We start from the raw sequence: 15,682 nt of genomic DNA, 5'->3' as shown, positions 1-15,682 counted from the left end.
TCTTACAAACTGCAGCCTCACTACAGCCATACACTTCTCTATCTTCTCAATGGAGGAATATGCTTCATGAGGGAAGTGAATCTTTTTGATGTTTTATGTGCATAAGAAAATGTAAAAAATATTTGGTTAACTGTGGTGCTGTGAGATCTATGATTATTAATAACCCATGCAAGCAAATTGACAATATACAGTCTATCTTGCTGCTGGGTGTTATGATGGTCTTTTAAGCTTATGCCAGCGCTGACTATGATTTTTAAAAACTTGAACATTCTATGTGAATGCCATTGTTGTTGATTTGAATATTAAGGGCCAGATTCACTAAATCCTCCCCCTGCCCCCAGACAGAGAATGGGAGAAAAGTCTCAGTAATGCTCTAAACATCTCTTTAAAATGTGTTAGATTCTTTTCCATAGTTTTTCTGAACAAGTATAAATTAGTGTAGTTGCTGTGTTAGTCTGGCTGAATGCACAGAAATAAAAGTTAAACTAAAAAAATATTGTAAGGTGATTGCTTTTTATTGCACTAACGCCATACAATTCTTGTCTAGCTTTAATGTCATCTTTTGCTCTGACATGCTTATTTTCTTTTGACCTGATGCATAAAATTAGTACAATAAAAAGCTATCTTATATTTTTTTTAAGTTGTATTTCTATGCAAGAATAAACATAAAAGAACAAGCAATAGAACTAAATCTAACAATGACTGAAGCTTATATAATGTATCCAACAGTTTTCATCCTCTGCTGACTGATTCTATTATACTGCTACTTCTACGGAAGGCAACAGCAATAACAAACTTATCTGAATACCTTTTGCTATTGAAGTAGGCTTCCAGAAATTCTCTTTAGTTATAGACTGAAGGCACTCCATATACTTCAGATTGGAACAATGCTTGCACCTGATTTTAAAAAATAAGTCAATTATAAATATATTCAAATTTATTCAAGACAACTTATTTATGGTACTGTCTTTGTCCTCCAACACAGTTTGGCTGAGCTATGCTATACATCTCATAGCCATTTTTGGTAATTAATGAAATGTGTTATTTTCTCCACTGTTCGATTTTGCTATTCCTGGTAGATAATGCCAAGATGTTCAGTGGTGCAAACATGTATTAGTCTATGTAAAATTACTCTAAACTGTAGTTAGTAGAAATAAAGAAAAACCCTCAATGCTGCTGAAAACAGTTTCAGCTGAGATGCACTTCTAGCTAAAACTGTCTGCTTTAATTTCAGGAATAAGATGTGATAAATATATTTGCACAGAAAAAATAGAAGAGCTTAATGTTTTTCCATGTAATCCTAAATGAAAAAATCAAAAAGGAAAAACTCTAGAACCACCTCTCTTGTGCTCTGCACCACTCACAAACCTTTGTCCAAATTTCAAAAAATTATTATTTTTTTTTTTTTTAAATTTTTTAATCCGCATCAGCATGCCTAACGGCGTGCTTACCCACCACTTTCAAAGGGAAGCCGCCCGGTCTTCTAATCATTTGTGGTTATAGTCTGTTTCAAAATGTGTGTAATTTTTCAATTTTTTCAAAATTTTTCATTTTATATTCCCATAGACAGAAAAGTATTTGCTCGACACCCTGCCGATGTTTTGCTATGCTTCATCAGGAGCTTTTGAAATTGAAACCTTTCCCGCCATTTTTTAAAGGGAACCCATCTTCAAAACATTTCTCGCTTGTATTCACTGTTTGAATCCATTCAAATCAGTCGAGACGCGATTCATCCTGTGAGAAGGATATCGGCAAACGAACAGTGAATACAAGCGAGAAATGTTTTGAAGATGGGTTCCCTTTAAAAAAATGGCGGGAAAGGTTTCAATTTCAAAAGCTCCTGATGAAGCATAGCGAAACATCGGCTGAGTGTCGAGCAAATACTTTTCTGTCTATGGGAATATAAAATGAAAAATGAGCAAATACTTTTCTGTCTATGGGAATATAAAATGAAAAATTTTGAAAAAATTGAAAAATTACACACATTTTGAAACAGACTGTAACCGCAAATGATTAGAAGACTGGGTGGCTTCCCTTTGAAAGTGGTGGGTAAGCACACCGTCAGGCTTGCTGATGCGGATTAAATAATAAAAAAAAATAATAATACAATTTTTTTGAAATTTGGACAAAGGTTTGTGAGTGGCACAGAGCACAAGAGAGGTGGTTCTAGAGTTTTTCCTTTTTGATTTTTTCATAAATATATTTGCCCCATTATTGTACATCCATTCTTTGACGTTAACCCAAACATTTTTGTATCTACAGGAAAAGATGCAAACCATTTACAAATTAAAAGAGAATAATTAGTCATATATTTTCGAGTTCAGTATAACATGTTATTTTCCCATTGCTCCCTCTACTTTTATAGATTCTGACAGCTCCCATTCCACCGCAGCTGCAGTCGTTTGCTTATATAATGCAGAGCGCACCAGCACCAGTAAAATTTAGCAAAGATATCCCAAAACCTCACTATAGTATAGCCCCAAGCCTAGGAGGAAAGAGAAAGGGCCAAGTATGATGATTTGATTCCCCCATAGACAGAGGGGCCTAGTGTGAGAAGAGATTAGGGGGAAGGAGGGAGTAAAAGCGAATGATGAAACCAAAGGGAAGCAGGGGAAGGGAAAAGACAGAGAGAAAGCTTGGGAAGGGTCAGAAAGGAAACTTGTCAGAGTACAGAAAGATAAAGCTAGTGGGAGGCCAGGAAGGATTCTGGGAAGGGCAACAGGAAGAGAGATGGGAGGGATGGAAGGAGCTTAGAAAGTTGAGGCAGAGCTGTGGAGGCTAGGAGAATCTTGGGAAGGAAGAAAAAGTAAGGAGGAGAAATGCATGATAGGGAAAACTTTGAAGGAAAAAAAAAAAAGAGTATAAATGTAGGAAAAGAGGAGGAGAATGGACAAAGTGAGATTCAGAAAAAAAGGGGAGATCAAAGAGAGTCCACATGGAGAAGATATCAGTGCAACTGTTAAATATTTTTGTTAAAAAAAAATAAGAAGAACATGTCTACAGAAATTTTGCTGTCTTTGAAAACTGACAAAAAGAGGGACGTTTCCCCCATGATTGCAAACTATGGAGTTGGGTATCTCATTGTTTTGTCAATATTTGGCATATGAAAGATCAGAAGGCGTTTAGATCAAAGAAGTAAATTGCCTGTAATTGTCCTCTTCTTTTTAACCTTTTACATCCTCAATATGTGGAAAATAAGGTACTAGGCTCTTTTACATGGCAAATGAACGCAGAAGAAATACAGATCTCAGGAATGTGTAACAACTTTCTAACAAAGCTTTGTCACCTCTAATTTCCCTGTGAAATAGAACAAATACAGTACATTGCCATGTCAGATGTGGCACTATATAAATGTAAACAAAATGTAAATATTACTATATTCCATGGTGCTGTTTCGTTAAACATAGTAAATGATGGCATATAAAAGACCAAAATTAACCATTCATTCTGCCCAGCAAGGTGTTCAGGGTTGTAACTGTCTCTTTATGCAGGTTGCCCTATGCAGAAAAGTTACCACAGATTATTCCAGTGCTTCGTTTCTATCCTCTTGCTGCCAAGGATCCTCTATTTTTAACCCATGCCTTTCAGAAATCTGTCACTGTTTTTGTCTTCACCACCACCTCCAGAAGGATATTTTATGTTTAAACCACCCTTTCTGTGAAAAATGTTTCCTGACATTGTTCCTAAATCTCTATCCCTCCCCAGAGTTTCATATCACGATCACTAGTTGTACAGCATCCTTTCCATTGGAAAAGGTTTGCTTCTCCTGTATAGTATTTTTATACCTAAGTATTTAAAAGTCTGTATTATATCCCTCCTGTCTCTCCTCTCCTCTAGGGTATACACATTTACTTCCTCAAGTTTCGTCTGATGTGTCTTATGGTACAGACCCTACACCATTTTGGATGCCTCTCTCTGGACTACTATCCTAACGCTACCCTTTTTTTCAGATGCAGCCTCCAGAACTGAACACAATACTCCAGGTGAGGCCTTAAAAGGGACCTTTTTCTGTTGTTATGCCTTTAATTCACCTTATTTATTTATTTATAGTTTTTTCTATACCGACGTTCCTGTAGCAACTCTCTAGTGCCTAAACGCTCCGTTAACCAACCACCTTTCTATCCTTCTGTGTTTATTAGTCAAACAATTTCTAATCTAATCTAATCTAATCTAATCGCCTGCGCTAAAACCATCTCCAAACCCATTGCACAAATCATCAACTGCTCCTTCTCCCAAGGGCTAGTACCTGATCCACTAAAAATGGCAATCGTAAAACCACTACTAAAAAAATCTAGTCTTTCTCCAGAAAACCCATCCAATTTTCGCCCAATTGCAAATCTACCTTTCATCGCAAAAATCATGGAACGTGTTGTAAACAAACAACTAACTGAATACCTAAACGATAACAACATTTTGTCTCCAGCTCAGTTCGGTTTCCGCCAATCACGAAGCACGGAAACTCTACTTATCTCACTAACGGACTCCATATTACTAAACCTGGAAAACCGACACCCTTGTCTTCTCATCCTACTTGATCTCTCGGCGGCATTTGACACGGTCAATCATAACACATTAATAGATCGTCTGTCAGACATAGGCATCAGAGATGAGGCCCTCAAATGGTGCAAATCATTCTTACAGAACAGACAGTACAAGGTCAAGGTCAACAAGGAAGTTTCGCAACCAGTCACCTGCACCTTAGGAGTCCCTCAAGGCTCGTCACTTTCTCCAACCTTATTCAATATATACCTTCTACCACTCTGCCAGCTCCTCATTAATCTAAATCTCATACACTACTTATACGCAGACGATGTGCAGATAATGATTCCTATCACTGAATCTCTCCAAAAAACCCTGGACTTCTGGAACTCTTGCCAACTAGCCATCAACAACTTACTCACGAGCCTCAATCTGATTCTAAATCAAAGCAAAACAGAATACCTACTCATCTCCCAAGACGGAACCCACACACATCCCAGTACCATCTTGTCTTCTCAATTAACAATGTCCACACAAGTCAGAAATCTAGGGGTTATCCTTGATAATCAAATGAATTACAGATCTCTCATAAATAATATCGTAAAGGATGGATTCTTCAAATTACAAGTTTTGAAAAGGTTGAGACCTCTCCTCCATTTCCAAGATTTCCGTTTAGTGCTGCAAGCTATCATTCTCACGAAAATAGATTATTGCAACTCGCTTCTACTAGGCCTCCCCGCTAACGCCATAAAACCCCTACAGATGCTGCAAAACGCAGCAGCAAGGATCTTAACCAAGTCCAATAAAAGAGACCACATATCACCTATTTTGAAAACCCTACACTGGCTACCCGTGAAATTCAGAATACTATTCAAAGTGCTCTCATTAACCCACAAGGCTCTACACAACTTGGCACCACTCGAGCTCAAAATCCCTCTCCGATTCCACACCTCCTCCAGACCAGTAAGACAAGCCTATAAAAACAACCTACATACACTACCGATGAAGTCAGCATTAAGCAAAAGAGCCTTCTCTACAGCGGGCCCCAAAATCTGGAACTCTCTCCCACCAGAACTCAGAGCAGTGCAATGCTCATCTACATTTAAAAAAAGACTCAAGACTTGGCTGTTCAACCAAGCTTTCCCATAACAGCTTCCTGTGGAACATCTCGGCCAATGATTACCCACCTGAGAGCTATTTAGATCATCTATAGAACTCACTTAATCTATGGCAGTCGAAGACATAACCTAGTCTTATAATTAGCAACTGTTTATTTAACTTAGGCCTCCCCTTATAATTAGCAACTGTTTATTTAACCTACATTAGGCACTGTATCTTTTACTTATACCTATATTAGGCAATGTATCTTTACTGGTTAACCCCATATTTACTTATCCAAGTTATATCGACCTGTTCTTTGTAAGACATTTACTTGTCAATGTTATTGTTCTGTTAAAATGTAAACCGAATTGATCAGTAATTCTGTTATTGGAAAGTCGGTATATAAAAATGCTAAATAAATAAATAAATAATCTATTCCACCACCTTGGGATCCACTCTCAGTCTGCTCATTTTATTCATGAGATTCCTACATGTGACAAAACAAAATATTTTGTTGAAATCCAAGTAAACCACATCCAGCACATGCCCTTGATCTAATTCTCTAGTCACTGAATAGAAAAGAAATTGAGATTCATTTGACAAGATCTTCCTCTAGTAAATCATGCACCCTTGAATCCTGCAACCCACTAGCTTGTAGGTAAGCTCACTATCCTGTCCTTCAGCAGAGTCTCCAGTAATTTTCTTGCCACTGAGTTAAGGCTAATCAGCCTGTAGTTTCCAACCTCCTCTCTGTTACCACTTTTGTGAAGAGGGTACACACTGGCCCTTCTCCAATCTTTTGCTGATGACACAAAATTATTCAAGAGGATGCTGCATAACTGGGAGATTTAGCATGCAAAAGACAAATGAAATTTAATATGGATAAGTGCAAAGTGATGCACTTAGGAAAAAGTAACCCAAATTATGGCTACACAATACAATGTTTCACATTAGGAATTACCATTCAGCATAAGAACATAAGAAATTGCCATGCGGGGGTCAGACCAAGGGTCCATCAAGCCCAGTATCCTGTTTTCAACAGAGGCCAAACCAGGCCACAAGAACCTGGCAATTACCCAAACACTAAGAAGATCCCATGCTTCTGATGCAATTAATAGCAGTGGCTATTCCCCAAGTAAATTGATTAATAGCAGTTAATGGACTTCTCCTCCAAGAACTTATCCAAACCTTTCATGAACCCAGCTACACTAACTGCACCAATCACATCCTCTGGCAATAAATTCCAAAGCTTTATAGTGCGTTGAGTGAAAAAGAATGTTCTCCGATTATTCTTAAATGTGCTACTTGCTAACTTCATGTAATGCCCTCTAGTCCTCCTATTATTCGAAAATGTAAATAACAGATTCACATCTACTCGTTAAAGACCTCTCATGATCTTAAAGACCTCTATCATATCCCCCTTCAGTCGTCTCTTCTCCAAGCTGAACAGCCCTAACCTCTTTAGCCTTTCCTCATAGGGGAGCTGTTCCATCCTCTTTATCATTTTGGTTGCCCTTATCTGTACCTTCTCCATCGCAACTATATCATTTTTGAGATGCGGCGACCAGAATTATACACAGTATCCAAGGTGTGGTCTCACCATGGAGCGATACAGAGGCATTATGACATTTTCCGTTTTATTAACCATTCCCTTCGTAATAATTCCTAACATTCTGTTTGCTTTTTTGACTGCTGCAGCACACTGAGCCGACGATTTTAAAGTATTATCCACTATGGTGCTTAGATCTAAGCGTCATCGTTGATAATATGTTGAAATCTTCTGCTCAGCGTGCAGCAGCAGCTAAGAAAGCAAATAGAATGCTAGGAATTCATAGGAAAGGAATGAAAAATAAAACAGAGAATATCATAATGCCTCTGTACCATTCCATGGTGTAACCTTATCTTGAGTACTGTGTACAGTTCTGGTCATCACATCTCAAAAAAGATATAGCAAATTAGAAATGATACAGAGAAGGCTGACCAAAATGATAATGGGGATCGAACGATTCCCCTATGAGAAAAGCTAAATAGGTTAGGAATCTTCAGCTTGGAGAAGAGTTAACTGAGGGGATATGATAGATGTCTATCAAATAATGAATGTAGTGGAACGAAAAGATATATGTTGTCTACTTTTTCATAAAGTACAAAGACTAGGGACACTCAATCAAGTTACTAAGTTGTACATTTAAAACTAATAAGAGAAAATATTTTTTTACTCAACTCATAATTAAGCTCTGGAATTCATAGCCAGATGTTGTGGTGAAAGGTTTGGACAAGTTCCTGGAGGAAAAGTCCATAAACCATTATTAAGATGGAGTTGCAGAAATTCACTACTTATCACTGAGATAAGCAACATGGGACTCCATGTACCCTTTGGGATCCTGCCAGATACTTGTGAACTGGATTGGCATCTTATGTTCTTAAATATTCATTCCCTTTGCCAAGGACCTATTGAACTGGTCCTTTAGTGGACACATCAGAATATCTCCAAAGCAGGGCCAGCTCTAGGGCAAAAATTATCCTGGGCAAAAATCTGCTATGCACCAGCTCTTCAACATAACGGGTAATGCCTGAGATACTCAGGATGTCTTTCAGCTCATGAAGCCTTGGGTGACCGCCCAGCAAACCCTATCCAAAGGCCGCCACTGCTCTGAACTCCCTTAGTATCTTAGGATTCATCTCATCTGGCCCCATGATTTTGTCCTCTTTCATTACTAGTTCCACACAAATACTCTCTTCCATAAATAGTGTAGTGTCTATCTCACTTTGAGCTTGCCATTCCTCTCCCAATCACTACACATCTCAAGATCAACTAATCTGTACTTTGGAATCAATAATAGTGAGAAATCTTGCACAACTGTGAAACTCCCAATCACTACACATCTCAAGCTCAACTAATCTGTACTTTGGAATCAATAATAGTGAGAAATCTTGCACAACTGTGAAACTCCCAATCACTACACATCTCAAGCTCAACTAATCTGTACTTTGGAATCAATAATAGTGAGAAATCTTGCACAACTGTGAAACTCCCAATCACTACACATCTCAAGGTCAACTAATCTGTACTTTGGAATCAATAATAGTGAGAAATCTTGCACAACTGTGAAACTCCCAATCACTACACATCTCAAGGTCAACTAATCTGTACTTTGTAATCAATAATAGTGAGAAATCTTGCACAACTGTGAAACCTAATAATAGTGAGAAATTTTGCACAACTATGAAACTCCCAATCACTACACATTTCAAGGTCAACTAATCTGTACTTTGTAATCAATAATAGTGAGAAATCTTGAACAACTGTGAAACCAACTATTTGGTGCAGGATCTTCTACCATATAGTGGCCTTCTAAGATTTCATTTTCTAGTCAACAGGAAGAGCTGTTCTTGAGATTCTAATATAGAGTATGCATTCTAAAAAGGTACCAATCTGTCCAGATTTGATAGTCATTTTTGTTCTACCCTGTTTGACAGTTACATATTAATGTTATATAACTGAACTTGAAAGCATATATTTTTGGATTTTGTGTTCAATCTTAAAACAGGATGGTTAAATGTATTACATCAGTCTTACATAATTTACCTACCCATAGTACCATCTTTTTCCCTGAATAAGATATGGAGCTGAAATGTCTGCTAATGAGAGATGTCCACCTTTGGATATCACAGGAATAACACTGCCAAATCTTTGTGAAAGTCTGTAAACCTCATGTAGTACTGCATCTGTGAAAACAAGAAGGGTTAATTAGAGAGAAGGTGGGCTGTTCCAAAGCAATGTAACTGTATATCTAAATTACTGCATGAAAAATAAAACATATGAATTCTAATTCTGCAACCGAGAACAAAGGATAAAAGAAAACAGTTTTATATGTAGAGAGGAATATTAGAAAGCCATTTATTCATATAGGGGTAGATTTTAAAAATTTGCGCGATCGTGTACTTTTGTTCGCGCACCAAGCGCGTATCTTATAAAATCCGGAGTCGGTGCGCGCAAGGGGGGTGCACATTTGTGCAACCTGCGCGCGCTGCCTGTTCCCTCCGAGGCCGCTCCGATTTCGAAGCGGCCTCGGAGGGAACTTCCTTCGCCCTCCCCCCACCTTCCCCTCCCTTCCCCTGCCTAACCCACCCCTCCGGCCCTATGTAAATCCCCCCCTACCTTTGTCGGCAAAGTTACGCCTGTTCAAAGCAGGCGTAACTTTGCACGCGCCGGCCGGCAGCCCCGCTCCGTGTTCCGGTCCCGGGGGCTGGTCCGGAGGCCGCGGCCACGCCCCCGGGCCGAAACCACGCCTGCGTCGCCGCCCCCGAAACGCCGCGTCATTTTAGACGCGCCCCCGACACGCCCCTTTTAGAAAGCCCCGGGACTTACGCACGTCCCGGGGCTTTACGCGCGCCGGCGGCCTATGCAAAATAGGTGCGCCGGTGCGCGAGTGCCCTGCGCGCGTAAATCCGGAAGGATTTACGCGCGCAGGGCTTTTAAAAACCGCCCCATAAGTTTCTGTGGAGGTGTTCCTGGGCTAGGGCTAAACCAAGGTGGGGGAGGCAATGATGCATGCAGTTTTGCGTTTTCAAAATTATAAGGGTTGTTTTGGCTGGAAAAAAAAAACTGATGCAGAAAAACCTAAGTGCAGGTATTTTTTCACTGGGCATTTTTCAAAGGGAAAGTGTATTCATTCATTCATTCATTCTTTAAGAGAGCAGACAAGATCTGCAGGTAAAAGTACTCAGAGGCTCTGCCCCTCCCTGAAAATTGCCTTCATTATAATATAGCAAAACATTTACATTCCCATTAGAAATACACAATTTTACAATGGCGTAAACATTTACCAATAAATGGACATATTACTTGTGAACAGTAAATTAACGATACACCCAGTAATGTGTTCTTTTTCTATTTCCCTGTGAAAATTTGTGGTGGCATCCTTTGTGCCTGCTATTTTTGCAGACGGCCAAGATGGGGGTGGCTGTAAAATAACATGATTACATAGGAAAATGGAATGTTCTACTGCTGTTTTATTCTACCAACCTAAACACACCCCGAGGAACATCTCTTTTTAACCCAGTTAAAAGCACACACATTATGGAAGCTCATGTATACTTTTAGTCAGGCAAAGGACAGTCATTTTTTGCCAAGATATTTTACTCAGGTAAACTGCTGTCTATCCCGGCAAATGGCTTTGAAAATTGTCTTCTTAAAGTAAATGGGACGAGAGGGAAAAAAAAGGAAAGTTGATTGCCTGTAACAGATGTCCTCTGAAGACAGTAGTTCAACGGTCACAAGCATAGGACAAATAACTGTTTAGTGCCTAATAGATGGATTCTTCCAGAGCTGCCCGGAAAGGTGGAAAAACTTTTCACTATTCTGGGGCAGTGTCTTCAAATGCGTGGCAACTCACATGATACCGTGGTCCTACAGCTTTCTTCCATTTTAAATAATAGCTTTGACTGGGGGGAGAAAGGATGATTTGTGTGACTGAAGAACTGCTTTCTATACAAAATACCTGTTCAAAATAAATAATTTTGCTTTACTTTTTTGAAGGGGTTAATAAACATGTAGATAAAGGTGAACCGGTGGATGCAGTGTATTTGGATTTTCAGAAGACATTTGACAAAGTTCCTCATGAGAGGCTTCTAAGAAAAGTAAAAAGTCATGGGATAGGTGGTGATGACCTTTCATGGATTATAAACTGCTTAAAAGATAGGAAACAAAGAGTAGGATTAAATGGACAATTTTTTCAGTGGAAAAGGGTATACAGTGGAGTGCCTCAAGGATCTGTACTAGGACCTGTGCTTTTCAATATATATATAAATGATCTGGAAAGGAATACGATAAGCGAGGTAATCAAATTTGCAAATTTACAAAATTATTCGGAGTAGTTAAATCACAAGCGGATTGTGATAAATTGCAGGAGGACCTTCTGAGAGTGGAAAATTGGGCATCCAAATGGCAGATGAAATTTAATGTGGATAAGTGCAAGGTGATGCATACAGGGAAAATAAGCTATGCTCTAGTTACAGGATGTTAGGTTCCTTATTAGGAGCTACCGCCCTGGAAAGAGATCTAGGTGTCAAAGTTGATAATACTTTGCAATCGTCAGCTCAGTGTGCTGTGGCAGTCAAAAAAGCAAACATAATGTTAGGAATTATTAGAAAGGGAATGGTGAATAAAACTGAGAATGTCATAATGCCTCTGTATAGCTCCATGGTGAGACCGCACCTTGAATACTGTGTACAGTTTTGGTTGCAACATCTCAAGAAAGATATTGCTGCGATGAAGAAGGTACAGAGAAGGGCGACCAAAATGATAAAGGGCATGGAACTGCTCCCTTATGTGGAAAGACTAAAGAGGTAAGGGCTGTTCAGAAGAGATGGCTGAGGGGGGATATGAAAGAGGTCTTTAAAATCATGAGATGTCTAGAATGGGTAAATGTGAATCGGTTATTTACTCTTTCGGATAATGGAAAGACTAGAGGGCACTCCATGAAGTTAGCATGTAGCACATTTAAAATTAATCAGAGAAAATTATTTTTCATTCATTGCACAATTAAACTCTGGAGTTTGTTGCCAGGGGATGTGGTTAGTGCAGTTAGTGTAGCTGGGTTTAAAAAAGGTTTGGATAAGTTTTTGAAGGAGAAGTCCATTACCTGCTATTAATCAAGTTGACTTAGAAAATAACCACTGCTATTACTAACATCAGTAGTGTGGTATTTATTTTATTTAAAATCTTTTTTATACCGTCATTAAGTTAAATAACCACCTTTCAAGTTGAATTAGTTGCCTCAATATTTCCTCCTACTATAAATTATTGTAAAGCCTGTTGCTATGTTATGTTACATTGTGAACCGAGGTGATGTTTTTAACGTGCCCCGGTATATAAAAAACCCTTAAATAAATAAATAAATAAAATAAATAAATACCATTACAATGGTTTACAGGAAGGTACATAAATTCAGGTTGGTTAATGTATTGGAACATACATTCTACATAGGTGCCATAAAGATTCGGTAACATAATTTTGTGATCAATATTATTTGGTGAAAGTGATAAATCATGTCCTTTTATACAGGTTTCATTCTGTTAACCCCTCCCCCAGCTGGAAGACGGCCCTGCAACTAACGAATGTACTTTTAAATCTCTGTGCAGGTAACTTCATTTCCACTTGCTTCTCTTTGTGCTACTGCTCTGCAAGCCAGGATCCAGGGCTTGGATTGAGCTTTCTCCTGTACCCAGCCCTCCATTGGACCCTCTCCTCCTCCTCCACCTCGTGGCTGTTAACCCCTCCCCCAGCTGGAAGACGGCCCTGCAACTAACGAATCCACCTTTAAATCTCTGTGCTGGATGTTAAGACTCATATTGATTAAACACTAAATTGATTTCAAACCAACCTGTCTGTTTAATGATAGGAAACTCGTCCCGCAGCAAACACCCACAATTATCAAAGACACACTTCCTTATTCCAACGTAATATTGACCTTCATACTAGGCATCATAGTGTGGTAAATTTTTTACCCATGTCACTCTGCCTTCTTTATAATCATCGGTCAGTCCATTTCATTTTTATAATTTTCTTGATGCAATTAAAACACCCGGTGATGATAAAAACTTATTCCTTTATAAATTAATAACCAACTTATCTGTATATCGCCGTGTTCAATTCGTGCTTTTTTTCTCTTTTTTTTCCCCGTATCAAGCTTTGATGCCCTTAGTTAAATCAGCAATACGTCCATCATTCATATTGCTGAAAATTGCCCGACATTGCACAATGTTTCGGACCCATGTTCAGTCCTTCTTCAAGGGCGGAATTCTAGGTCGCAGACAAACAAATTATCAGTGCTTTGCATTATGTTATTACCACATATATTCATACATTCCTCTACTCACTTCTTAGATAGCATGGCGGCTCTCAGCGTTTTTCTTGACTTTCTTTTCCGGTCATCTAACTCTCCTACGATTTAAAGATCCTGCGGAAATGACATCACAACGTACGTCATCACGTTTTCACAAAGAATACCATTCAATGGTATTATTTAAACCTGCCGGCATTACTGTGCCTATTTTGAAAATCCACTGCTGTTCTCTAAGATTCAAACAAAAATTTGGATCTCCTCCTCGTGGATTCACAGGTACTACGTCGATGACTCTCCATTTTAATTGCTGAAAAGAATGTCCTTTTTCTATACAATGAACCACCATAGGAGCTGCAATCTTTCCCGTAGAGATGCAGCTTCTGTGTTCTATCAGGCGCGTTCTTATCTGACGTTTTGTACGTCCTATATAGTACAGTTCGCATGGACATATAATTATGTATATTACATTTACAGATGAACAATCAGTGAATTGCCATGATTTATGTGTAACACCATATTTATCTGACCATGTTGCGCCCTCAATAGTTTGGGCACACATGGAACAGTGGTTACACTGCCAATGGCCCTGCTGACCTGCTATGTCACATTGTACCATGGGCGTTAAAAACGAATGTACTATATTGTCTGATATATTTTTGCCCCTTTTATAAGCTATAATTGGTGCTTCTCTAAACGGTGCATGTAATTGTAATACAGACCAATGATAACGTATTAAAGCAGCTATTTTTCCAGCCTTGTCAGAATATGGGATAGTGCAAACTATACGCGACTCATCGCTAAATGAAGATTTTTCTAATAGCAACCACTGACGTTCAGCATTAAAGGCTCGCTTATATGCAGATTTTATACATTTAGGAGGATAACCTCGAACTAACAATCTACTTTTCAGTATTTCAGCCTGTGCTTGAAACTCAATTTTTGTATCGCATAATCTGCGCAACCGCAGAAACTGACCAACAGGTAAATTAGTTCTTAAATGGAACGGATGGAAACTTGCATAATGTAGCAGGGTGTTTCGATCGCATGTTTTTCTATATATTGATGTCGATAATTTACTCCCTTGTTTCCTAATACAAATGTCCAAAAAACTAATTACTGTACTATGATATGTGATAGTAAACTGTAGATGCTGATCTAATGTGTTAAGCCAGTTAAAAAAGGCCAATAAGCTTTCTTCATTCGCATGCCACAAACAAAAGATATCATCTATATACCTAACCCAATTGGACATATTTTTGAATTCTACTGCTGGATACAAAAGTGTTTCTTCAAAATGTTTAACATACAAGTTAGCCAAGCTGGGCGCCATGGTGGCTCCCATCGCTGTTCCGCTGATTTGTTTGTACCAAATTTGCTGAAAAACAAAAAAATTTTCGCATAACGCTAGTTCTGCTATCTCTGATAAAAAATCAGTCGGAATACGATGTGGACGTGGGCGATTATCCAATACATGCTTCAAAATCTCTAATGTTGCTGTTTGAGGTATTGATGTATAAAGCGCTTTGATATCAAAAGTTACTAATATTGCAGATTCAATATTACTGTACTATATAGGACGTACAAAACGTCAGATAAGTACGCGCCTGATAGAACACAGAAGCTGCATCTCTACGGGAAAGATTGCAGCTCCTATGGTGGTTCATTGTATAGAAAAAGGACATTCTTTTCAGCAATTAAAATGGAGAGTCATCGACGTAGTACCTGTGAATCCACGAGGAGGAGATCCAAATTTTTGTTTGAATCTTAGAGAACAGCAGTGGATTTTCAAAATAGGCACAGTAATGCTGGCAGGTTTAAATAATACCATTGAATGGTATTCTTTGTGAAAACGTGATGACGTACGTTGTGATGTCATTTCCGCGGGATCTTTAAATCGTAGGAAAGTTAGATGACCGGAAAAGAAAGTCAAGAAAAACGCTGAGAGCCGCCATGCTATCTAAGAAGTGAGTAGAGGAATGTATGAATATATGTGGTAATAACATAATGCAAAGCACTGATAATTTGTTTGTCTGCGACCTAGAATTCCGCCCTTGAAGAAGGACTGAACATGGGTCCGAAACATTGTGCAATGTCGGGCAATTTTCAGCAATATGAATGATGGACGTATTGCTGATTTAACTAAGGGCATCAAAGCTTGATACGGGGAAAAAAAAGAGAAAAAAAGCACGAATTGAACACGGCGATATACAGATAAGTTGGTTATTAATTTATAAAGGAATACGTTTTTATCATCA

At 38.7% G+C, this 15,682-nt stretch overlaps 1 protein-coding gene across 3 annotated transcripts in view; it reads right to left on the bottom strand.

Moving 5' to 3' along the window:
• The window catches only part of POT1 (protection of telomeres 1), a 364,682-nt gene that overhangs the window by 35,111 nt on the left and 313,889 nt on the right, over window positions 1-15,682 (bottom strand). For all 3 annotated transcript variants that reach the window (XR_003858606.1, XM_029615658.1, XM_029615659.1), the window contains exons 16-17: window positions 9,171-9,306; window positions 809-897 (exon numbers count right to left, since the gene is read on the bottom strand). Coding sequence is in view for 2 of the 3 variants with exons in the window: in XM_029615658.1 (XP_029471518.1) it covers window positions 809-897; window positions 9,171-9,306 (225 nt within the window). In the remaining variant the exon portion in view is untranslated. The remainder of the gene's footprint in view (window positions 1-808; window positions 898-9,170; window positions 9,307-15,682) is intronic.

The sequence above is a fragment of the Rhinatrema bivittatum genome, chromosome 9, assembly GCF_901001135.1.
Source record: "Rhinatrema bivittatum chromosome 9, aRhiBiv1.1, whole genome shotgun sequence".
In the NCBI taxonomy this organism is placed as follows: domain Eukaryota; kingdom Metazoa; phylum Chordata; class Amphibia; order Gymnophiona; family Rhinatrematidae; genus Rhinatrema; species Rhinatrema bivittatum.
The sequence above is the reverse complement of the archived record's forward strand: the minus strand, read 5'-3'. Positions and strand labels throughout refer to the sequence as shown.